Source organism: Alosa alosa, chromosome 15 (assembly GCF_017589495.1).
Source record: "Alosa alosa isolate M-15738 ecotype Scorff River chromosome 15, AALO_Geno_1.1, whole genome shotgun sequence".
Classification (NCBI taxonomy): Eukaryota; Metazoa; Chordata; class Actinopteri; order Clupeiformes; family Clupeidae; genus Alosa; species Alosa alosa.
The window spans coordinates 5,426,955-5,450,930 of record NC_063203.1 but is presented as its reverse complement, the minus strand read 5'-3'; the positions used below and the strand labels follow the sequence as shown (position 1 = coordinate 5,450,930).

General features: G+C 40.9%; 1 protein-coding gene across 3 annotated transcripts; it reads right to left on the bottom strand.

The window, feature by feature from the left end:
* Positions 1-703: 703 nt before the first annotated feature.
* On the bottom strand, positions 704-23,976 carry bcl9l (bcl9 like). Of its 3 annotated transcripts, none has more exons than XM_048264464.1 (10): positions 23,838-23,907; positions 22,038-22,156; positions 11,408-11,498; positions 10,878-11,234; positions 8,846-8,968; positions 7,945-8,104; positions 7,741-7,825; positions 4,869-7,248; positions 3,818-4,072; positions 704-3,625 (listed from the first exon to the last, which is right to left on the bottom strand). In XM_048264464.1, the coding sequence occupies exons 4-10, from the start codon at positions 11,155-11,157 to the stop codon at positions 2,430-2,432; spliced, it is 4,479 nt and encodes a 1,492-aa protein (XP_048120421.1). In that variant the 5' UTR covers positions 11,158-11,234; positions 11,408-11,498; positions 22,038-22,156; positions 23,838-23,907; the 3' UTR covers positions 704-2,429. The 3 variants fall into 3 exon arrangements, with proteins under 3 accessions (XP_048120421.1, XP_048120422.1, XP_048120420.1); XM_048264465.1 differs by having other exon boundaries at positions 22,059-22,156; XM_048264463.1 differs by lacking the exon at positions 22,038-22,156 and having other exon boundaries at positions 23,838-23,976.

Sequence of the window (23,976 nt, the reverse complement as noted above, 5' to 3'; positions counted from 1 at the left end):
TCACCCCATACTTTCTCATCTTCATTGGCTACCCGTTAAATTTAGAATTTACTTTAAAATTTTACTTTTTGTTTTTAAAGCCCTACATGGGTTAGCACCATCTTATATTACTGATCTGCTGACATAATTTCTAGATCGCTCAGATCATCTTCTCAACAGCTCCTCTCCATTCCCCACACACTCCTTAAGACAAAAGGTGACAGAGCGTTCTCTGTTATTGTCCCTAGGCCCTAGTCCCTTCGGGATACACCTCTCTACAGTAATTTGAAAGTGATTGCAGTACCAGTTTTGGCCACAATCTTACATACGGTTCCTTTAAATATCGTAGGCCTAGCAAATAGCCTATGGCGATGACAAATTTAAAATACATTCATTTCACTCGTCTCGCTGGAGTGAGTGCATAATGTGGGCTGTTGTGCAAAGAAATGAATTAGGGAGATGATCTGCATCTCCATTTACAGACATTTAGACAGGAAATGAACAAACTACTGTTCTGTACTGTTCATGTTGTCAGATATGTTAACCACCATTTGCCATAGATTATTTACCATCTCCCTAACTTTGTTGCTGCCTGCCGGCCTTTTCTATGCAACAAATGTTTGACACTGCACATACAAAATACTCAATCCAATTACGTTGTCATTTTCATCTCTCATCTGTATCATCTTCTTCTAGTGTCAAGAAATGCAAACGTTCACACAGGTTGTTAAAAAGATTTCATTTATTGGGTAAAACTTTTTAATTACAACTCCGTATACAGTTTACTCACCACCGTTCAAACTCCCTGTTAACTTTCAGTTTTTTTGTGGGGAACCACCATGGGGAAATAAGAGGGGTTTTGTGGGTGATGTAGTCCATTTTGACAAGGATGTTTTAATGTATATTACTAACATGGGGTTTTTATCTGCACAAAAGCTGTTTTGGTGAGAGAAAATTGTATGTATTAATGGTTTATTAAAAATATGTTGTTAATTAATAACAGTGTTGTTATTTAGTTACTTGATTATTTTAGCACTGTGGCTATCCAGTGGCTGGGGCCACAACTAACCCTAACTTTAGGCTGTATTAGACCCTATGTACTGGTGGTTTGTTTAACATGTCTGAAGGTTGAAGCCTATTGGTCAAGTCTGTTCACATAGTCTGGCAATTTATGTCTATTTGTTTTGCTTTAGTACAGTTTTTGTTTAGCATGTTTTGATGGATTTCTGCACTATATTTGCACATTTTAAGAAAAAGACCAATGGAGTGAAATTGGATTATTTTCACACGCCACTAGTGTGTCGTGGCACAGTGTTTGAAAAACAAGGAGCTAGAGAAACACAAAGAAAATGTTGCTGAATCTGACCAAAAGTGTAATGGATTATAATCAAGGACAGTACCTTTAAACAGCTCAAATAACCTGTCAGACAGGAATCCACATTAAATTGTGGCTGGTTGAATAATGTATGTGGGCCATTCCGTGTCAGATCAAACAAAATCTGGATCAGATTTTGCTCAGTTTGTCTGCATAATGTTTAGGTCCCAAAACTAACACCTGTGAAATAGTTTTGTTAAATTCCAATGGTTTGATGTTTCTCTCAAAAATGCATTATCTTGGAAGTAATGTCTGGGCATTAATATCTTCAAAAGTAGGATTCCGAGCCTGACCAAACATATTCTCAGTATGACCTGACCATTACAAGTTTGTACTGCATACCTATTGATTTTAGGTCCTAGATTAGGAACAAAGTGCAAAAAAGTTCAAAGTTTGGGATGGCTAGCAAAAATACTTTTACAGAAATTAATGTCCAAACTTTCCCTGATAATGTGCTTTTCAGGCTGAAAAAACTGAAATGTATTCCTAAATTAAGACATAGGATATTCACAGAAATATTCTACAGGCCTTGGTTTTGGGATGCATTCACAATATATATATATAGACCAGGTTAGAACAAAATATGAAATTGTGCAGCAACAACCTTATGATGACACAAAATGACCAATGTAACTGGTTATTATGTCTTCTTCAATTTGTTTTCACCTCTCAATTCACCATTTTTCAACACATAGATAAGTACTACATCACAACAAGTATAAGTTTGACCTTATTATTCTTTTTAGACTTAAGCAGTTATAGAGACCATTTGCAAACAAGAACCAATAACATTTCATATATATCCATGTATGTATGATTCACATGTACAGATTTATATTCCATCTGACAGCAGTTTGGTATGAAATTAAAGGCAAGCAATTAAACATAAAAATGATTTTCAACCCAAAACACGTCTCTCTCATATATACATATATTACAAATATATAGAAAATGGCAATCCGAATTGTAGAAACCTTAAAGTAGGCCTAATGAAGTAACAATACTATTACCAATAATTATTAACAACCATTATTTTGGAATCTTTAAAACAGAACACTTAGTAACATATAAATGTTCAGAAGGGCATGTTATGTATATTTCCAGGTGCATAGCCCAAAGGACTGTTCAAAGACATTCCCCTCTGTCTGAGAGACTGAGGTCCCATCATTCCAGGGTGCGAGGGGGCCATAATAAGACCCTGTGGGGACATCAGTGGGCCCTGCTGCCCGAGCTGTTCCCCTGGAATGGACATCCCCCTTTGCTTTGCCTGCATCATCATCAGGCTCTGCTGGGCCATTAAGTTGTGTGTGTGCTGCTGTTGTGGGGACATCATACTGGGATGTGGGTGGGATGGGTGGTGTTGGAGGCTATTAGACATCATGACCTGCTGTTGCTGTTGGTGATATTGTTGCTGCTGCTGGGGCCCCAGGCCTGTCCTGACCATCATATGTCCAGGGTGGTTCATAGGTCCCACAACCATACCTCTCCCTCCACTCTGGGGCATTCCTGCACGGATACCATAGTGTGAGGGATGAATTGAGAGCTGTTGTTCTGCCATCATGTTTTGAAGGTTGGCAATGTGGGGGTTGGATGAAGCTGCATTGCTGTGGTGAGGACCAGAGGAGAGCTGCTTCAGAAGCTGTGTGGGAGGGGGCTGCTGCATGGCCTGGCCATGGTGAGAGTTCGGCTGAGGCTGGGACATCCCCTCACTCTTTGGGAAGTACTGTAAGGTGCTGCTAGGTTTGTCAGAGGGAATGATACGAGATAGGTCAAATTCAGGAATGCCAGTGTGCGAAGGGCGGATTACATCACTCAGATCTGGACCGTCGCTCATGCGCATTGAGAGGAAGGAGTCTGAGGGATGGGTAGGCTGCTGGTGAGGTAATCCTTTCCCCAGCAAATGAAATTGTTGGGGAGGGAGCATATCATCAGGGTGCTGGCTGTAATGCTGGGACAGTGCCCCAACTGGGGAGTGTGGAGGGCCTTGAGATGGAGCCTGCATGCGAGGAAAGCCCATCATCTGGTTTTGAGGATGCAATGAGGCATTGCATGGCCCTATCCCTCCAGAGAGCCCCCCTGCACCACCCACAATACCAGAGTTCATACCTGACATGCTCATAAGATTAGGGGAGGACAACATGGACCCTGGAGGACCATGGGAAAGCTGCTGCTGTCCTTGCAGCAACATCCCAATGGGACTTTGTGGGCTGCCAGGTGGGCCCATGCCACTCTGGGAAGAGAGGAGCATCTGAGGGGATGGATGGTGGGTTCCTGATGGTTAAGAAGGGAGATAAAGTGAAAGTTATCTGAGAAAAACAAAAGGTGCCTTTGAGTGCAGTTCATACTTAGGATAGTCTTATTTATTTTATGATGTGCTTCAGTTATGTACTGACATCATGGTGGACAGTGTGTAATTCCTCCCTTATCATAGATGTCTGAAGTTAGATTTGTGAAATACTATACCTTCCATGTTAACGCCTGGCAGAAGGGGCCTGTCTGGCATCATCTCATCATCAGAGGTGGAAATGGTCTTTATTGCTTCATGGTACAGAGGAGCGGAGCTAGACATGGCGTATTTGGACATCTGAGACATGATCAACGACAGGGGATTCTGGGATGGAGGGGCATCTGGAGAGGATGTGAAGGGCATGCTGGAATTCAGTGAGCTGGGTTGGCTAGTTACTGTTGAGTTTGAACTCTTTGGAGGCAGAGTTGGACCTGAGAAACAGTATGGACAAAACCATGAGACTTCTTAGACTATAATTTTAACATTTAAGCCATTTCACTATTATATTGTCTCGGACAAATGTTGCTGAATATAATGCAATTGGCAATGATTGAATCAATTTGAAGCAGGGCTAGGACATTTGGTTAAATAATCCATTGCAATAATGTTTCCTTAACAAATATGTTATTAGTGGTTTTCACAATACAATTAAACTAATCATTCCTTTACTTTTAAGCCTCCTTTTTGTTAAAATGACTTTGCTAGATTTTCCTTAGGCAGATTCAGAACATGCAAAATCACAGAAAATCACATCACAAATGCAATTGCAAACAGAAATCTATTTATTTTACAAACAAAATAACACCAAAAGTTTTGAATCCCTTAATTTCAATAGTGTGTACTGCCATCATGTCTTTTCCTATGTAGAATACTACAGCATGTGTCATGTCTGTGCCTGTGTTTTTTGTTGGAAAACTAGAAACCCTGCATGACGGTATGAATTGGTCTCTCTCTCCGACTGCCTCACTGCTAGTTTCAGTTAACAGGCTTGACTGAATGTTCTACTGGATAGCAATTATTTAGGTAGTTAAACAAGTTCATAGTACATCCATATTAGTACACTAATTTGACAGATAGCAGTAAACTACACCAGTTTGCTGCTTGATGTACGTTAAAAGAGCGGTCACCTTCCCTGACGCAAATTACCTTTGTTGACACCCCTGTAGCCCCAAGCAGTATGCTGGCATGATCGGTTAGAATTGTATGTCATAACAATTTTCCTGTTACCTGTTTCAGAGTTGCTCGTTCCATTGCCCATGCCCTTCCCATTAGGGGGTCGTCCAGGACTGGGCATACTGGTCTTTGGGGATGTGGTCCAACTGGGAGAGGCCATGTTCATTACAGGGGATTTTTGGTGTCCTGGTGAGCCAGAGGGAGAATGCATGCCAAGGGATGTGGTGCCAATCATCTGCGGTGACTTCATGGAGGTTGAGGATGGAGTGCCTGCCCTAGATGCAGCAGGAAGATGTGGATGAGAGGGACTAGTGGTGGAGACTGGGGTGGGAGACTTCAGTACCGAAGCAGAGGGAGAGGGCATAAGGGGTGATGGCTCTGGGCCAATGGAAGGGGACTTGAGTGGATGAGGTGGGGCCATCGTTGGGGAGCCCATGGAATTAACATTGACTGACAGGTTGGATGGATGACGAGGACAGGAGTCAGACCCCCTGGGGCCTGTATCTAGAGGCATGTGGCTTAGGTGGGATGAGCTGCCTAGAGTAGTTCCCTGCTGATCTGGCCCAAAATTTGCTTGATCAGTTTGCTTTAGGTAGGACCTCTCTGATTGTCCCCCACAAAATCTTTGGTTAGAAAATTGCACAGGACCCTCTGGTCCAGTAATCACAGCTTTACTTGCACCACCGCGACCATTCTGCCCAGCTCTAAGACGGGAAATATCTTCTGGGCTTAAAACTTCTCCTACACGATTAACTCCTCGCAGTTTCTGTGCAAGCACCTGCTGTTCGTGTGCGTTCAAGTTGACATTCATGATTAGATGAGTGCTTAAAGGAGATTCTCCAAGATCTCTTAGGGAGGGCCCATCTCCTTCTCTTACCCTGCCAAGGGGAGAGTGCATTATGGCTTGTGAGTGTGGGAAATCCATGGTGTCACCATGGGGGCCGATACCAACAACTTGGTTAGGGAGACTCGGCCTTCCTGTGTTGTTTAATAACCGTGACTGTCCCATTCCTTCCTGCTGCTGCTGCTGCTGCAGTACGGCAAGCCGCTCTTGCTCGAGCCTCTGCAGCTGCCTCTTTTCCATGATGCGGAGTACCTCTTCACGCATAAGTTGTCGCTCTGGGTCACCATGTAGGTGTTGAGATGGACCACCAGGTGGGTAGCATCCATGCAACAGTGACCTACCACCACCAATATTGAGTGGCAAGTCCTCCACCCAGCCCATTCCAGACCTTTGAAGTCCAAGACCCTCCATGGTCAAAACTCTCCCAGGGCTAACAGGATAGCCCCTTGTCCCCGATGGGCCTCTCTGCATCTGTCCCACAAATCTTGGGCCTTGAGACCCATCCTGGTGGATATCGATTAACCGAGGGTTACTTCCCATACCTCCACCCATCAGAGGTGCAGGGCCCCACTGCTCGTCTGATTTGCTGTGGTATGGTGGGGGAGGACCCCTCATCATGAGGTGTGGACCCCTGGGCATGCCCATCTCTGCCATCATGCGGTAGTGCTGGGGATGTGAGTGTGGGTGCATTTCCTGTTGTCGACGCTTCTCCTGGTAGTACTCCTCCTGAAGCTTCCTCCATGCCATCTGCTCTGGCGTCAGCCCATCATGGTCCTGCAGCAGCCCCAAGTCCAGTTCTGGTGGTGAGGACATGTGGTGGTGCTGCTGGGTTGGCAAGCCCAGGTGGGGCCCTATAGCAGGATCATCAAGTCTGGATCCCCCAAGATTCTGTGTTTGAGACATAATCGACTGCAGGGGCTCCTCATATTTTTTTAAAGTACCTACTTCAGACATATCAAGAGGAAGATTATTATTGTTCATGTTCTCAGCATTCTTAGTGCTCTCACTTCCCTCTTGCGTTCTGCCATTGTTGTTAGTATTGTTATTGTTGTTTATGTTGATGCTGTTGCTGTGGATGGCACCAGGGTTACCATTTGGCCCTTCCAGGTCTCCTGAGCCTCCACTGACACCACTGCGGAGCAGTAGTCGCTCAATGTCTCTGAGTGTTTGCAGAGAGCGCTCCCGGTGCTCCAGCTGCTCCTTGGACAATCGCTGTGGCCCTTCACCCTGGAGATGTGCTGGCAGCACTGAGGTACTAGAAGTGGGAGAGACACCAGCACTAGGGTGGGCCATGTTCCCCACACCCTCTGCTCCCCCAGGCCCTGTTACATCTCCAGCTGGTGGACCAGCACTGCCTTGCAAAGGCTGATGCGAACTGGAAGGACCATCCAGAGGTTGTTGGACTGGCAGGTCAGCCTCTTGAGGTTGCACACTCGATGATGAGCTACCTGTGACCTGTGTACCAATTGCCCCTCCAACAGATGCTGGCCTTGGAGTGTCATTTTGAGATTTCAGTGTTCCCATGGGTGGTGTGCTTCTGGAGCTGAGTTGTTCTGGTAAACTGGGCAGCTTCCTCATTGCTGGCAGACACTAGGAGGCAGAAGAAGACAATTCATTTAGCTACTGGCTATTAAATATACATCACCCTGTGAAAGGTAATCAGGGTCAAATATGTAGTTAAAAAAAATATGTAGCTTAATTACACATCCCTGTATATGCACCATGTTTAAAGGTGCAGTCACTGGCTTTTGTTGAGATAAAATTGAAATGTCTCCAGATCTTCAATAATGACATATATCAGATGCAGATGAAGAACAGTCGACAATTGTTCTGTACATCACTTTAATTTTATTTTAGGAATTTTCAATGCATTTGTTGAGGGCCTGGCCATGAGGCCAAATAGATCAAAATGGTGGGAAAAGGGAGAAACAAAGAGTATAAAATTCATATGTTTCATATTTATTACCTCTTCCAAAGAGGTTGTGTTTTGGTGCCATTTGTCTCTTTTTGTGTGTTTATTTCTTTCTCTGTCAAGTAGGATTATGATAAATCAGTTCAATATATGTATGCGTGATTGCCAACCTGATCCAGCTTTGTACGAGGGACATTTTGCTGGTGAAACATGAGTATCGAGTCTGTGTGGCCATGAATTACTGCCTCAGCAGCGCTGAAACACATGAAAAAGGTACAATTAGTTAGGCTTTGTTTATTATTCTCTGGATGACAAAGAAAATGTCAACTTCAGTACATAGGGCTCTTGCCCTCCAATATCAGCCACCTACTCACCTATTGGCTAGGCTGGTGGTGAAAACATACACCACTTGTTGAGCAGGACGGGGCAGGTCAGATCGGAGGCCCCCTGAACTAAAAGCATATCCTGCAGGAGGAGCAGATGACTGCCCTCCAACACCAGCAGTACCGCAAGTACCAGTGATCATACGCTCTCCTGAGACAGAAAGTGAGAGAGCAGAAAAAAATTAAATGGAAAAAGATCCTATAATCATGTTTCCTTGTATATGTGACACATTAATACATATAAAGGACAAAGTACTGTTGCACACTCGAGCGCCACTGCACTCTCAGATTGAGAACTGTAAGATGACACTTTCTCAGACCTTCAAGTTAAAGACTTGCAGAGAGAGAAAGTGAGAGAGAGAGAGAGAGATGCTCAAATACTCACTGATTGTTAAAATACATAGTTTTTGCTGTATTTGACATCCACAGATGAGCCATATGTGACAAGGTTGGCTTATTGTTAGTAGTTCTCAGTTTTTAACACTAGGTGGAGCTGACCTAGTATTTATTATGAGACTGGCAGAATGTTTGACCATGTCAATATTCAAAAGAATAGCAACTAAAACCTTTACAAGACCAACTAATACTGTTATGCAAAAACACTGATGGAAAGTGATTGGAATTAAGTGAATAAAGACTAATTTGATTAACTTTGTCAGTGACTAAATATTTCTGTCTGTTTCTAACAGGTTCTTCTTCTTCTCAAGGGTCTCTTAAGATTTGTCACATTCAAGAGGACACAAAAATGGATCCTATAACAGGCAATTGGAGATCATGATTTGCTTGCAATTTGCCAAATGCTGTGTGTCCTCCAGGGGTCAGCAAAGGCATTTGGTGCTACAAATTGTGCATGTCTGCTGGTGCTCTTTTAGTGTCAGTGAAGAAGACTCACGATGAACTGCCATGTTAGGTTTGTCCTCATCTTCCTCTGTGTCTCCTCCAGAGCACCACTCATCACCACTGTAGGGTTGCTTCTTCTCCAGAACACAGCGACGCTTGCTACGCATTACGCCGTCTAGACATGCATGCACACACACACAAACACAAGCAAAGGGAGATAAAGCAAGAGGTTACTGTCTGTCAGAGTAATATTTGTGCTTTGGATTTTCACAGACATCCAAGAAAATACACATAGAAACCACCTGCGTGAATCTGTAAATCAAAGGCAAGATGAGAACAAAACCTTCACATGACTGTGCTGACAGCAAGAGGAAGTGAGGGTACACTGGCCTTGAAGTACTCTACAACCTTGATCAGACAAGTGCAGCAATGCAAAATGGTCACTGTTGCATGTATGTGCTACTGAATGATAAAACACAAATTAATTTGTTCGTATTTCAGTAAAGTTTTTCAATAACTGTATAAAAACATTTCAAACAAAGAATTGAATATGAATATGCAGAAACAAAGAAACAATTGTCCATCAAAAATAAATCATTGTTGCAGGTCTAGAACATTCCAGTTATTCACAAAACAATAATGTGGACATGGTGTTGAGGGTGCATTAAGTGGCCTAAACTTGTAAACTTTGTGTTCACACCAGCCTTTCCAGATTCAGATTCCAGTTTCTCGAAACACCTGGAAGCTCACACTAAAAGGCTTCCTCTCCTGCCGGGCGGGCATGCATGGAAAACAGAAGTGCAAGCTAGATACAGAAGATCACTAGAGAAGAAGCGCAATGTTACTTTCTAATGCCATGAACGCATGGTTTATAACAAGCAGACTACAAAGGGCTCTCAGTTATGACTGGGAAAAACAAATGGGTAAATAGCAAATTTAACTTCTCTGTCTGGTTGGATGATGCAAGATTAAAGCTGCAGTGGGCAAGTCTGACAGTTTGAGGGGACTTAGCCAAAATGTTAACTCTCATGTCCCTCCCCCACTACCACCGAGCACCCTCTCATTGAGTTTGTGCTCGTCAGTGCACACCAGACTGTGATTGACAGTCAGATCTCACACAGCCCTGCTCTGATTGGATCAGAAGAACCAGGAGCTGTGGATTTTTGCAAAACAAATAACAGGCTCTAGGTGGAGGTAGAAGTGTGGGGTTTTTTTGTAAAACCGGCTGATTTATACGGAGCAGTGCCGGTTTCAGAGAATATGATCAAAAAAATCTTGTCAACTGCAGCTTTAACTAATGAATACGAGGTCAGTAAAGCCTGACACATTATTGGCAGCTTAGTGTGGATGTCACACCTCTACCATTCCTGAGAGTGTAGGGTCAGTGGGTTGTTTCTTTTGTTTCTTTAATGACTGCTCTGCCAAATTTTCATTTAGTTAAATAAATTCTGTACTACATGCTATTGTAATTTGTATATAGTGGCTTTTCAATGAAGAAGAGATATCATGATGAAAGAGATCCTCCATTCCCAGATCTTTCAGCAACAGAATTTCTAACAGCAATTCAAAAAAAAAAAAATAGTACATTTCACCTATGCCTTACAAAATCTGCTGCCTTGCCAACGATTACAGACAGTTAGCCAGCTATGAAACAGGAAGGAAGGAGGGGAGAGAGAAAGAGAGCGCTGACTCATTTGTTAACATAAAGCCGTGTCTGCTGGGAATGAAAGAGGATGCTTAAAAGGTCATCTGTTCCTCCTCTGCTTTGACACAGTGCACTGGCTGAGGACAGACTGTCATACCTCCCTCTAGCTTCACGCTCAACCTTCTTCACTTTACCTTTAATATGCTTCCTCAAACATATTCTGTCTCCTTCACTCTGGACTGAACAGAGACTTATCCTGAGTTATTGCTACAATATGACCAAAGATATACTGTGGATGTATTATATCAGTAAAATGTAACATAATACAAATATAGATGCAACATCTTTGCATTACCTTCGTCTATGTCCATCAGTATGTCAACTGAGAAATCAAGAGACATGGCATATATACAGTAATACTCTCTTTAATCTACTGTACCTTTAGCATCAGGCTCCAGGGAGTCTCTCAGGTCACCTGCGTCCATTGAGATAGCTCTCTCCCGTTTAGTCTTGGTCTTCAACATTGTTACTCCTCCACCAACACCTGATGGACCCACGCTGTTCAATCCGGGAGAAACCTGGTTGGTTTTGACTCCATGACTTCCAATCCCAACACCCTTAGTGCCAAGGCCTTGCTGCTGGTTCGCATCAGAAATCTGAGTTTCGGAGCTACTAACCACTTGCTTACCATTAGTGGTCAGTTTATTTTCAGGGTGCATTTGATTGGTCGTTGATAACAGTACCGGCAAGTAATGTGTTGTGTGTACTCCTGAGGCTCACAGAATTTCACACAGTACTGCAGACAAAATAAAGAGGGTAGAGGTCAGAAGAGATGGTTCTGATGCCCTAAATAAACATACCAACACTACCACCAATTTCATATTTGGATGGATGTAATTAGTCATGTCGGAGTTGAGGTTACTGTGCTTGTTTCATAAAGGGTGTGCAGAAAAAAATGAGCTGACTTACACCAACTATTTGACTTGGGCGATACATCCATCAATGTAGCAACTTCCTTCTTTCAGAAATCTACTGAGCTGCATGCTGTCTTCAGCTCTCTCTAAGAGTAGGAGGGGGGGGTAGAGATTATCAGTATAATGACACATGGTGAAACTGATTGAGTCAGTTTCTGCCAATCCATAAAATACCAGAGCTGTCAGAAGAAAAAAAAATCAAAGTTTCCTACTCAAGGAGTGGAGGGGCTTGATGTTCTGAACTGTTTCCAGTGCAACAAGCTCCACCCATAGCAACCAGCTTTCAAAACCACAAAAACTCCCCATAGACATTCCACAGCACCCTCAGTCTCTCTCAGCTGGCTGTCTCACTCCCATCACTACTTTCTCAACATAACAGTAGTTCTTTCAATCAGAAGTCTAGCCTACACAAAATAGTTCATCTGGGAGCAAATATTCATACACACCCTGAATGTGTACATGTACACACATGTGCGCGCTTACGCAGTAAAAAGTACAAGTCATTGAGTAAGGAGTTGTGAGGCTACATTCAGATTTCAGACCCTGCCTGATGTTTATGTGAATGCGGTAATCATAGTACAGAGCCAACACACAGCAGTGACATTCCTCACCCTGTTCAGGCATCTCAAAGCAGACACAAACACCTGCTCATGTTCATTACTCCTGGCCCTGATGTGTATCTATATCTCAGATTTATAAGGGGAAAATGTTTACTATAACTTGTAGGCCTATTATTGAAATGAGAAAAAAATTCTGCCTCCCCATCATCATGGCCGGAGGCATTGTGTTTTTACGTCCATCCATTCATATGTGATATCAAAAGAATGGTCAAAGGTCAAGGTCAACATGACCTCACAGTCTTGTGAACATGGTATATCACAAACGCCTTGAGGGAATTACTTCAAGTTTATCACAAACATTCACATGAATGTGAAGGATGAATGAGAATACTTCATCACTATTCATGTCTATGGGAACAAAATGGTGGTGGTTCCGGTCTTCATAAAGGGGTGTGTTTCGCGAGAGCCACCATCTCGTTGCTTTACGTCGAATGAGTTGGAATATATCTTACTCCAACTTACTCAATCTTGAATTTAATATCTTTCTAGCTTTTAGATCGATCATTATCTGTTGTCAAGCAAGCACGTACATAGCAACTGGCCAGCAGACAGCAGAAAAAGCTAGGTGCACACCTGAAATAGTTTATTTTCTCCATGGAAAAGCAAAACAATTCTCTCATATATATATATATATATATATATATATATATATATATATATATATATATATATATATATATATATATATATATATATATATATGAATTATGAAATATCTGATTTTTTTGCAAGCAGGGATCTACACTGTGAACAGAACTTAATGACTAGGCCACACAATAACATTGGATGCTGAAATTTGAAATTCAATCAATTCTTCCCCTGTACCTTGCTCAGAAATATTTATGAAAAAAAGTTCAGCCTATTCAAAACTGCGAGGTGCGATCACTGGGGTCCAAGCAGTATTACACTGGGTCAATAGTTTAAACAGGTGAAATCAACCACAATCCCTATGCCAAAGCAAACAGCAATCAGCTTACGCCATGGTTATATTACTTGAGACATTTCAATAGCCTACCTTAGAACACCAGAGGATTATAATATTATAATATAACATATCTATACTATTTTATATCCCGATACAAAAAGAGAGAATAATAAATGTCTGATATTTATGACAGCACACTTTATGCAGATTAGCCTATAGCCTAAGCCTACTATTTCTATTACAACTCTACCTCTTTAATTCAGCTGTCTGGTTGAAGCCTGGAAATACAGTATTGTTAACAAAGTACCATAGTTGGCTAGCTTATCATAGTCTACTGATTGGACTGTTCAGTTTCCCCATGTGTGTTTAAGTTCCAAGATAATACTTGTTCTCCTTGGGACAGGCCCTTTTGGAAAACATTGGTATCGAGATGATCAGTTAACTTGAATGCAAGAGTTTTAAACAAATGCAGCATGCTAATGATGCTAAGTGGATTTAATAATAATTTAGCTAGTCGTCTTCTATGTGTCCTTGCTTTCACGATTGTGTATGTTTTATTTGGATTGTGTTGGCCAAGTCGCATGTGTCCATTGAGCGAGGGAGAGCGGGGCAAGGAGAGGGGGGTTACTTCTATACTGTTTGGTAAAGTTGAACACATAGTCCACAATTAAAGCAACGAGAGGTATAAAATTATGAATTATTTATTTATTTTTGGACAACGTAGGCTACCGGTAAGTAAAGCGGGAGATGTGTGTTGCTTATGAGGCCGCGTAAGCTGCAAAGCACTGCGTGAAACACTAGAAAGGGTGTGTCGCGGTTCTGCCTTTTCACACTGCGACACAGTTTTGTGGATATGAGTGTCGCGATTTCGGCTTCGAATCGCATATCGTTACAGCCCTACTAAGTATTGACACCTAGTTCACTTCCTTTACCCTATATTCAGAATTCCTTAAAAAATAAGGATAGGATATAAATAGGTGAAGATGAAGTTTCAAAACTAAAAATGTCAGTATACGGTCACATGAAATGTCAGTCTCTGCTAATGTTTTGTTCATAGTATCCTTTCAATTCGCTTGATTTGGCACTGGCTTAACTTATTCCCATCCTCCCTCTTTCCCTCAATCTAGACCTTCTCTATTGCACCTTAAACACTCCCTTGTTTTTCATTTTCAACATGATACTTGTTGTTATACAGCCTATTCTTGAGGGAGTTAAACAAACTACAAGCATAACAACAGGTTACCCAAGGGAAAGTGCCTTGATCAAAAATTAATAAAACAAAACAAACAATAAAAAAACAACAAACAAAAATAGGTGAAGAAATTTGAGTTTTATTCCTTTTCAAATTTTGTCAGCTGTAACAGTCTCAAGGCTGATTTGTATTCAAAATTGTCACTGTTAAAAATCCAATGTTTCTGTCTTATTTATCTCCTCGTTTCCAAATTGCTGCTAAGGTTTACAGGGCCATTCTTCTTCTTATAATTGCTGTTGTCAAATATGCTATTGTTAGTCACAATTTTTGTGCTATTGAGGTTTTCACTTTCATTACTTGTGGTATAAATATGGCTGTTTTCGTTATCAAAGTCTTGATACAGGAAATTGAGCAACACTTCATTTCCTCCGCCAACTGTTAGTGGCATGAGTAGGCCTTGTGCAGTCAACATTCCTTCTAGACATAAAATGATGTAACATTGATGGTATAAATCTGTTAAATATTAAAAAATTAAATGTGAAAAAAATGTATATAGTGAAACCGTGTCAGAATCAGAGAAAATGATGCACAAAGGGCACAGAAAACACTATGATAGTTTCAGTCTATATGCCATCAGAATTACATCAAGTATACTTTTGGTAGTATGTTAGATTCTCTTGGTCAGTGGCGTAATGATTTTTAGAGGGTGTAAGATTGCAATTTCTGGATTGTGCACCAAAACACACCTTCTGCCACACTCCTGGGCTCAAAGCTTAATAAAAGTACAGTGCATGGTGAAAAATCCGAGAGTAAGATAGGAATAAACTTTGCGTCAGGATAATAATCCGCTTTGTGCCAGGTTTTGCGTCAAGAAAATAGGGCCCATTATTGAGAAGATTGTCAACTTTCACAATAATATTTTTCTATCTTCTTCAGATAACCTGAATTCCTGCTATTTTGCTGACCAAATAAAAACCAAATAAAATCACATATGCTTGGCACTGTGATATTGCAAATAGAAGCTCCAAGAGATCATGAAATCACAGGGGAGTTGGGTTACATTACTGAGGCAACAAGCCATAACATTGACTAGATCTGAGCAAATAGGCTACCAGTGATTAAGATGCAGGATAAAAGCATCAGCATTCAGCCACACTGAGTTGGTTGTTGCTGAAAACTAAGATGCACTGCTTGATTGCGTTTTTCGACAGTCTCATGAATAGTATTCTTAAAGAACAAGATGGAGAGATCTCAGTTGATGTAAAGATGCTCAGTCATTACTAAATTTTTAGACTCAGTAATCTCAGTATTACTCCCTATGTTTCTCTCTCAAGATGACATTTGTGTTTGGGGTGAGGCACAAATGTTCACAATAAAGTATATGTTACTAGCCTATAACAAGACGAGCGGTTGTAGAGAGGTATAAGGTTTTTTTCCATCACATATGGTAGAGTTTACAATAAAATGGCTCATTTCATTTTTGTCTCAAAGTAAAGCAAAGATCCATCTTTGAGAACTAAAATCTTCCTGTGCTCAGCGTTTGGAAAGAGAAAAGAGGAGTATGTCAAAACTCACAATTCTGATTGTGAGATTGACTGAGGGACGCCATGGGCCCTATCTTGGCGATCTAAAACGCATGGTCACTGGCGAGTAGCTTAAATAAATGTAGGCGTTTGTCCAGTGGTGGTGGTCAGGTGCCTGGCGCAAAAAGGCTGTTATGTTTCTTAGTCAGTCATAGTGTTAATTTTGTCACCTATTTTTAATTTAGTCTTAGTCTTGTGACGAAATGTCCTTTTTAGTCTTTGTCATATTTAGACATTCAAATATCATTTTTGTTAGTCAAGTTTTAGTCGACTAAAAGTCTCGTCATTTTAGTCTAGTTTTAGTCAAAAGAAAACTAAAGGCATCTTAGTTTTTTATAACAATTATTTCTGATTACCATTTGAGTCAAATAGTGTTTCACACATCACAATTTTCCAACAATATTGTGTGTCCACAGGGCTACTCGTCTGTTATAATTACTCATTCTGATTTTTTTGTCAGTCAGTATGTTTACATGCACAGGTAAGTCGAGCTACAGTTATAGCTCGGCTGGGATTTGACCATAGACAGTAAAAGATTTGAATGGACCACTGTCATATTCGTAGACCAGTGTTTCTCAAAGTGTGGTCCGGGGATCACTGGTGGTCCGCAAGCTATCCCAAGTAGTCCGCGAGCAGACGTGGTAAAATATAATATATATGAGTTGTTTGCAATATTGATATACATACAGTATGAATCCACACAATAAGCAAAGAGCAAAGACAATAAGCAAGGTGGTTCAGTGAGTAGGCCTATTGTTATTATAGGCTACTGTTAAAGTAGGTCTAATCTTTTTTTTTTTAGCTAGGGTTAGTTAAGTGGTCCTGAAACTGAAAAAGTTTGAGAAACGCTGTCATAGGCCAAAGTATTAATGTTTTACTCCGCCTCGCTAGATGGCGATATGCGCCCAAACACAACACATTCCCCAAACAGACTCCATCTTAGCCATAGCTAACTTGCTAGCGAACTTTCCATATTAGCTTACTTGCTAGCAAACTTTGAATCATCAGTCTAACTAGTTAAATAGTTGTAGGGCTGCAGCTATCGATTCTTTTTGTAATCGATTAATCTAGCACTTTATCGATCGATTAATCGAATATTTTTTTTTTTTTTTTTTTGCATTTTTAAACAACCAAAACAAATAATGCATAACGAAAATGACATGGCTGTAAAATGATCAATTGCCACAGAGGTATTTAGGCCTATTCTAACTCCAACATTTGGCTCCAAAACTAAGCCCATTTATTGCAATTTACCCATTTAGTGTTTAGAAGTGCCAGTGCCAACAATTAAATAATGTTCAAAATGCTCTCTGTAAAATTGCAGCCTCTTGTGCATGACTTGCAGCTGTCCATACTATGTTGTGAAGTGCTGGGAGGGAAAGCAATTTAAGTTCCATGAACTTAAGTTCCATTATCTAGACCTGACATTAAAGTAAATATCTGTTTTATGTAGATTTCTACACCTGCAGCATTTACCCTTAGGCTACTAACAAATAATTTTACCATTAGGCTACTAAAAATAATTTCTGGGGTGAGCCTATTTGCTATGGTAACCTAGCAACCTGTGTGTGTGTGCACGCGTGCGGTGCGTGATGGAAGATGAGGGTGCATACGGTATAAGAAGGGGTTCTTTTTTAGGCATACCGTCTTGCAATTGAACGTGAATAAGTTTACTACTTAAAAACATCAAAGCTAAACATTATATCACGACATCGCTACAAATATAGTATGTGATTAAAATCAGCCAACATCAATGTAGGCTATAGGCTACGTAGATAGATGATAGATAGGCTACATAGATTGATAGATAGCCTACTTTATTGACGCTTGGTGAAACAGCATGGAGTGGATGTTTTCGGTTCAGATGCTTGTTCTTTTACTTTTTGAGTATGTAATGATCCCAAAACTTTACTTGAAAACATTATACATTCTCTGCCATTTATAGACATCTTGACTCTGCCATCGCGCCAGCTAAATTCCAAATGCATCACGATTCACGCGCTAGTGGTGTGCTTCCTGAACAACGGTCCGTGTGGAACAATCAGATCCCTGCGCGTATAGTGCGCGTCATAGCAGAGAATGTCTAATAAGGGGAGAACCTTCACTCTCGGAACTCTTCCGGTGTGGTACTGCATCTAGGGGCGTTCGCGGGCGAGTCCAGAATGAATGGAGGTCTATGGAGCTGTACCCCTCAAAATCCACTTTTCTTGGGATATCATTTTTTTTTTCCAAGTAATTTTTTGAATATTGTATTCGAAAGGGGAGGCAAAGACAATACACTTGGTTGAGTATTATATTTTTTAAAGACACTTAATTGTTCTAAAAAGCCTTTCAAACGTGTCAATGACGTCATTCATTAGCATGATCAGAGCATAGCATAGCATCAATGCTAGCGTGTTATGGGCAACAACGACCCAACCTGTAAGAAAACGAAAGGACATGACTCCCGGATTATTTCACTTTTGATTGATAATCCATATCCATTTTGCGAAAAATAAAATAATATCTGAGGGTTTCAGTTGTTAAATAGGTGAAAACAATAAATGTAGCCATGTAGCTCCATAGGACCCCATGTATTTTGGACTCGCCCGCGATCGCCATCTAGGTGAACTCTGGTGAACTGCAGCCAAATTCGGTTTGTATGGGATTAATAGAGAGTGGGGAGGCTCTCCGTAGACGGGCTCTGGTCATAGTAATTTAACGAGGCTTCGAGGCAGGGTTTTTGCCTCGAGTAATTTTTGTAATCGAGTTATTCGAGTAACTCGATGAATCGTTTCAGCCCTAAATAGTTGACATTACATGATGAACATTTTCGTATGGACATTCTGGGGGATGTTAATTTGTAGCTTCAACTTCTGGGTATGTAGCATTGTGGCATAAAGCTTAGGTAGTTAGCTTGCTAACTCTGGCAGAAATCTCCAGTGTTCTTGTTCCATGTAGTTTCGTGTTGCAGCCACAGGGTTGCAGCAACAGCACGTAGAATAGCCTACAGGAAAGCTGTTGCGTATGAACTCATTCGGAATATTTTGAAAACGTAACAGCTAGATATTCTGTCTTCTCATTTTGTAGACGAAAATGAAGAGAGATTTTATCTTAGTTTTTATTTCATGCAAAACATTTTAGTCTCGTCTTTTTTCGTCAACAATAATGCATCTTAAGATAGTCTTAGTCAGTGTTTCAGGACATTACTGTCGTCTCGTCATCATCTCGTCTTAGTCATGAAAAAAAAAGGTCGTTGACGAACATATTTCCTCTCGTCTAGTCTGACGAAATTAACACTAGTCACTCAGTCATGGGTGTGTTTTGAGCGCAACTAATGAAATGCTTTTTAGTTGGTGAAGATAGTGATTTTTAGATCACGCGCCAGATTTCATCTTATGTTGTTAATTGCCACACCCCTGGGCACATCGTTTAATAAAAAAGAAGGGCCAGGCGAAAAAATCAAATGTAAGATAGGAATAAGATAATAAGAATACGCTATGCGCTGCGTTTCTAATTGTCAAAATAGGCCCCATATGTCTACAGAGGAACATTGTAATTATTTTCAGTAAGACGGTTTGTTAGCTCTGCTCATAGGCCTAGGTGTGTGTGTATGCATGAAGTGAAAGATGCAGACAGACAGAGAGCATAGCACCAGGGGTAGTTTCAGAAAGAGCAAAGGTCTCAAGGGTTACAATATTAAAATATACTGATAGGGAGATGAAGAGCATACAACTACCTTCACTTTCAGGTGTCTGTTTGATTCTTCATATGAATTTGAAGCTCAAGGTGTCAGATCTAGGTGAGACAACTGGCATTCGGAGATAGGTGGGACAAAATATCAATATGGCTACCGGTATATCATATTACTTATTTTTCATGTTATCAATTTGACTTTTAGGTACCAGAGTACCTAAAACTCTAACCTAAACCTATTTGCACTGTTTTAATTCAGTCATGAAATGCAATGAATAAATACATAATTCCAGCGTTTTGTCTTTTCTTTCCTCTTCATTTACTCTGATATTGTGATGTTTCATAGATTAATCTTTTGCCATGAGTATTTCAAAATCGCTGTATCGGGATATCATTACTGTGGGCAAAGTATCGTGACTGTATTGATTTGTGAGCTAGTCTGTGATTCCCACCCCTACTCACAGCTGCTGACTACCTGCACTCTTGAACCAGGAAGTTATAGAACCAGAGTGCACATGGGATCAAGGGTTATATCTTCTGGCATTTTCTGGGAAACCAGCCAATTAGGAGTAAGGAGTCAAGAGTACTTGTAAACAGAAAGTGAACAAAGGAAGGATAATTAAATTTATCATGGTGGAAAGTAGCTAACAAGCTAAAACTTCTGGTCTGCAACACTAAGGGCCCTATTTTAGCAATCTAAAACGCATGGTCACTAGCGAATAGCTTAATTAAATTTAGGGGTTTGTCCAGTCCACAATGGGTGTGGTTTTGTTATAAAACGTCGGCGCCTGGCACGAAAAGGTAGGTCTTATGTTTCTTATTCAGTCATGGGGGTGTTTTGGGCGTAACGTCCTTTAAACCACTGAGAGTGACATCTGTCATTCCCTTTAACAGCAAGCAGCGCAACTTCAAACAGTGCATCGGTATTTTGATAGTCACTGGCGCATTTGAAGGAATCTGCTTGAATGTATTCCACTAAACCATGCCGAGTATAGCCTATACACGTATCTGCACTCGTCTATTATTTGACCTCATTGGCAAAGTGAAAGTAACTTCACCGTGGTCTCAAAGTCAACGACAAAACAGTTATACACAGTTAATTACTTTCACTATTGACTGACAATGGGTTACCATCGAAAACATAGCCTAGAAAAAGCAACACTTACCCCAATAATGTTCGAATGACTGATTAAAAAACCTAAGGACATTTATCCTGCAGAGGAGTTGCTGTTTACATCTTGTGACAGTGCGTCTTCAGCTGTGCTTCATACAGTATGTGCCTCTTGCCTAATCACTTTTATCCGTCATTACCAATGTGCAAATTATGGTGAATAACTTACTCACTGTGAGATGTATTTCGCAATATCTTTATTATGTTTCCCATTGTAATTGTCATTTGTAATGTTGTGCAGGGATGTGCGCTGGTGCGCGTTCCTGTGAATGAGCAGGGTTGCGCAACCGCCCATATCACTGTTGATAATGTGCTCTTAAAATAATTGATAATGTGCTCTTAAAATAACATAAAATAACAACTCGCAAAGTATTTCCAGGTTTCTCTTGTTCAGTGGCGTAATGATTTTTAGAGGGTGTAAGATTGCAATTTCTGGATTGTGCGCCAAAACACACCGTCTGCCACACTCCTGGGCTCAAAGCTTAATAAAAGTACAGCGCATGGCGAAAAATCCGAGAGTAAGATAGGAATAAACTTTGCGTCAGGATAATAATCCACTTTGTGCCAGGTTTTGCGTCACAAAAATAGGGCCCATTATTGAGTCCCCTTAATGCTTATCCAGGTTCATATCTCTGGTGCTCTGGGACCACAGGCCACTCAGGATAGCCTGTGGTGTGCCATAGTAACTAAGATGTTTTTTTTTCTGTACAGTACATGACAGCAGATGTTCTTTAGAAATAGGGATAACCATGTGAGATTGAGAGGCCTGTTCTTTGTGGGTGTCCCCTTAGGTTAATGCACAAGAAATTAAACATCTTGTCCTGTATTAGATTGCTCCAGAGTACTGATAGTTTTTGCATAATTTATGCTTGGACTTGTCTTCGAAAATGAGAGCGAGACTACTGTATAATGGTCCTGCTCTGGGAATATTAATCCAGTTTTAACTGTACTCATTTGAATGGAGTAATCCACTATTACTACTATTTTTTACACACATTAAAACAATATCTAGATTCTAGTTTCACTATATAGGCCTATAACTTACGTTTCGGCTCCAATCTGCTAGGTGGAAACCTTCTCAGTATCACATTATTCTTTCATAGCTCACCCTAGCCACGCTGCCTGTAACTCACCCCAAAGCTCTCAGATCACCTTCCCAGATAACACACAATTTGTCAACAGCACTAAATCTGCTTGGCCTTGCACCACTCTATAATGTACATTGCCTTATGAAATACACTATGCATGGAAAATATTTAACTAGGCTTCATATTAGAATATTAAATAGATTTTTGTGAGTTGTAATATGGCACTGTTGACAAAGTTGTGAGAAGTCACAGAGACAACAAACTTGATACATTTCTGACATCTGACAACTCTAAAAGGATTAGTCTTGGTCTGATATATACTGTTTAAATTACAGTAATTCAGGTATACTGAAGAAGATATAATTCAGTACAGGATGTCTGGGTGTGTTAACCATAAGCACTGTTCTTGAATTGTGCAGAGACAGCAGATGATAAAAGTGTCATCTTGATGCTTCACAGTTTCTCCTTGTAAAAAGAACAGCATGGCCACCTGTGGAATGAACACTAGTTAGCATAGCCCGCACGTGTATGCCAACTTTTGGGTCACTTTTTAAACTTTTCTCTTTGCATGTGTAAGACAAAGTCTGGATCTACCCTCTCCGATGATCTCATGCTACTGTACATGATAAAAGGTTACTGGATAAATAGCTCTCTCGGGCCAATAAATGTGAACAACACTTTAGGTCCAGGCTCTTTGAGAAGGCAACATCTAAGAACTGAGTGTGTAAACAGTGGCCTAGAGTGAGAGGCATTGAGCTAGGGCACAGAAAAGGACATGCGGTGGGTTTCAACCTCAAAGACAATTCAGATCAAGTTGCACACCCTGCAAACCATGTCCAATGCTATAAATAGCCCAGCTGAATCTCACAGACTGACAGGGAGACCAACATAATTTGCAGTGTAACTCGGTGAAGGATACAAGCAACTGAAGAGTGTCTTGGGTGTGTCATCACAAACATGGAAGAAACCTTGACAGTGTTACCATGGAAATTTTAACGTATCTTGATTTCATGGTGACACTGTCTTAGAAATGCAGCTCTTAAGGAATGTAAAGGAACTAAAAACAATGATGGGTTGTTCCTGCCAGTGCCATGGATAGGTGACTGAAAAATAACTTTTGAGTCAACACATTGAGTGTGCTCAAATAAAATTGAAGTCTCTCTTTTGATATTATTATTCAATTACACATCTGACAATAATTCCCAGCATAACACAAGGTCAAAGGCCAGACCTTTCACAACAGGCCTCGGAGTACATAAAGTTTTAAAAACGCGTGCATTACCAGTGTTGGTGTATGGATTACCTACAATCCAACTATTGTTTAAGCAATGCACAACATGTTAATATTTTCATCACAGATGTGTCTGAGGATCTAACAGGCTCCCGAGGCTACTGCACAGATTTAATCAATTGTTTCGTTCAGTATAGTGTCAACTGGTGACGAAAGACAAGAAACACGTAACAGGGTTTTTTCAGCCAGGTGCCTTGCCACCTGGATTGGTCTCACTTGATGCTGTAACTGGTGTCGAAATGGGGGTAGACAGGCCGTAAGTAAAGTAACAAGTGTGCGCAGTTCTTTTCAGAGACAACAGCTGAATTGAATAATAACTGTAGTACGTCCACGTATTTCATAGTCCACTCAGCCTTTTCCATGCTGCGTTGAATTAGCTGTCCAGCTAACTTAGCTGATAGCAGCATATCCCCAGACCAAATTCTTGAAGTGCCTGACAGAAGTAGCCAAGCAAACAGGTCGGTATACAAGGCTGGATAAAGCACTCACTTGCTTGATAACGATAAACCACCCATACGTTATACGACCATCTGGATATGACCGCACATATATTAATACAGCCGTGTACGTCACACTAACATTTTGTATACTAAGTCACATGGAGCATGGCCTGGTGCGACAATCTCCTTTCTGATTAGCTAAGCTGGGTCTGGAAGCTAACGACAGTTTGCTAGCTGACGGCTACGGTAGCTGACGTTGCTATAGTCTTGCTAGTTCAATTGGGTTACACATCTGCACATGATCCCTCTGTGTAAGTCCCAACTTAAGATGTTATTTATTTCAAAACAGTACGTTTGTCAATAAGGCGAGTCGTACACTTTGAAAAGTCGCAAATGTGCGTGATAGATTGGTTATGTAGTTGGAACTATAAATTTCCTACCCCATTCCGCTGTCTGTAAGAGGCCGATGTCAAGAATGACGGCAAACCGACATCACCTGAAGTGGCCGCCACTGCTTTCATTGCTGCCACTGCGCAATATCCCCTCGGCTATAACAATCAACTACCAGGTAACGTTACA

Coding starts and splice junctions, on each gene's coding strand:
- bcl9l (XM_048264463.1), bottom strand. CDS start 11,157: ATGCACCCTGAAAATAAACTGACCACTAATGGTAAGCAAGTGGTTAGT. Junction 8,105..8,845: donor ACCTAACATGGCAGTTCATC/GTGAGTCTTCTT, acceptor TTTCTGTCTCAG/GAGAGCGTATGATCACTGGT. Junction 4,073..4,868: donor AACGAGCAACTCTGAAACAG/GTAACAGGAAAA, acceptor ACTGTTTCTCAG/GTCCAACTCTGCCTCCAAAG.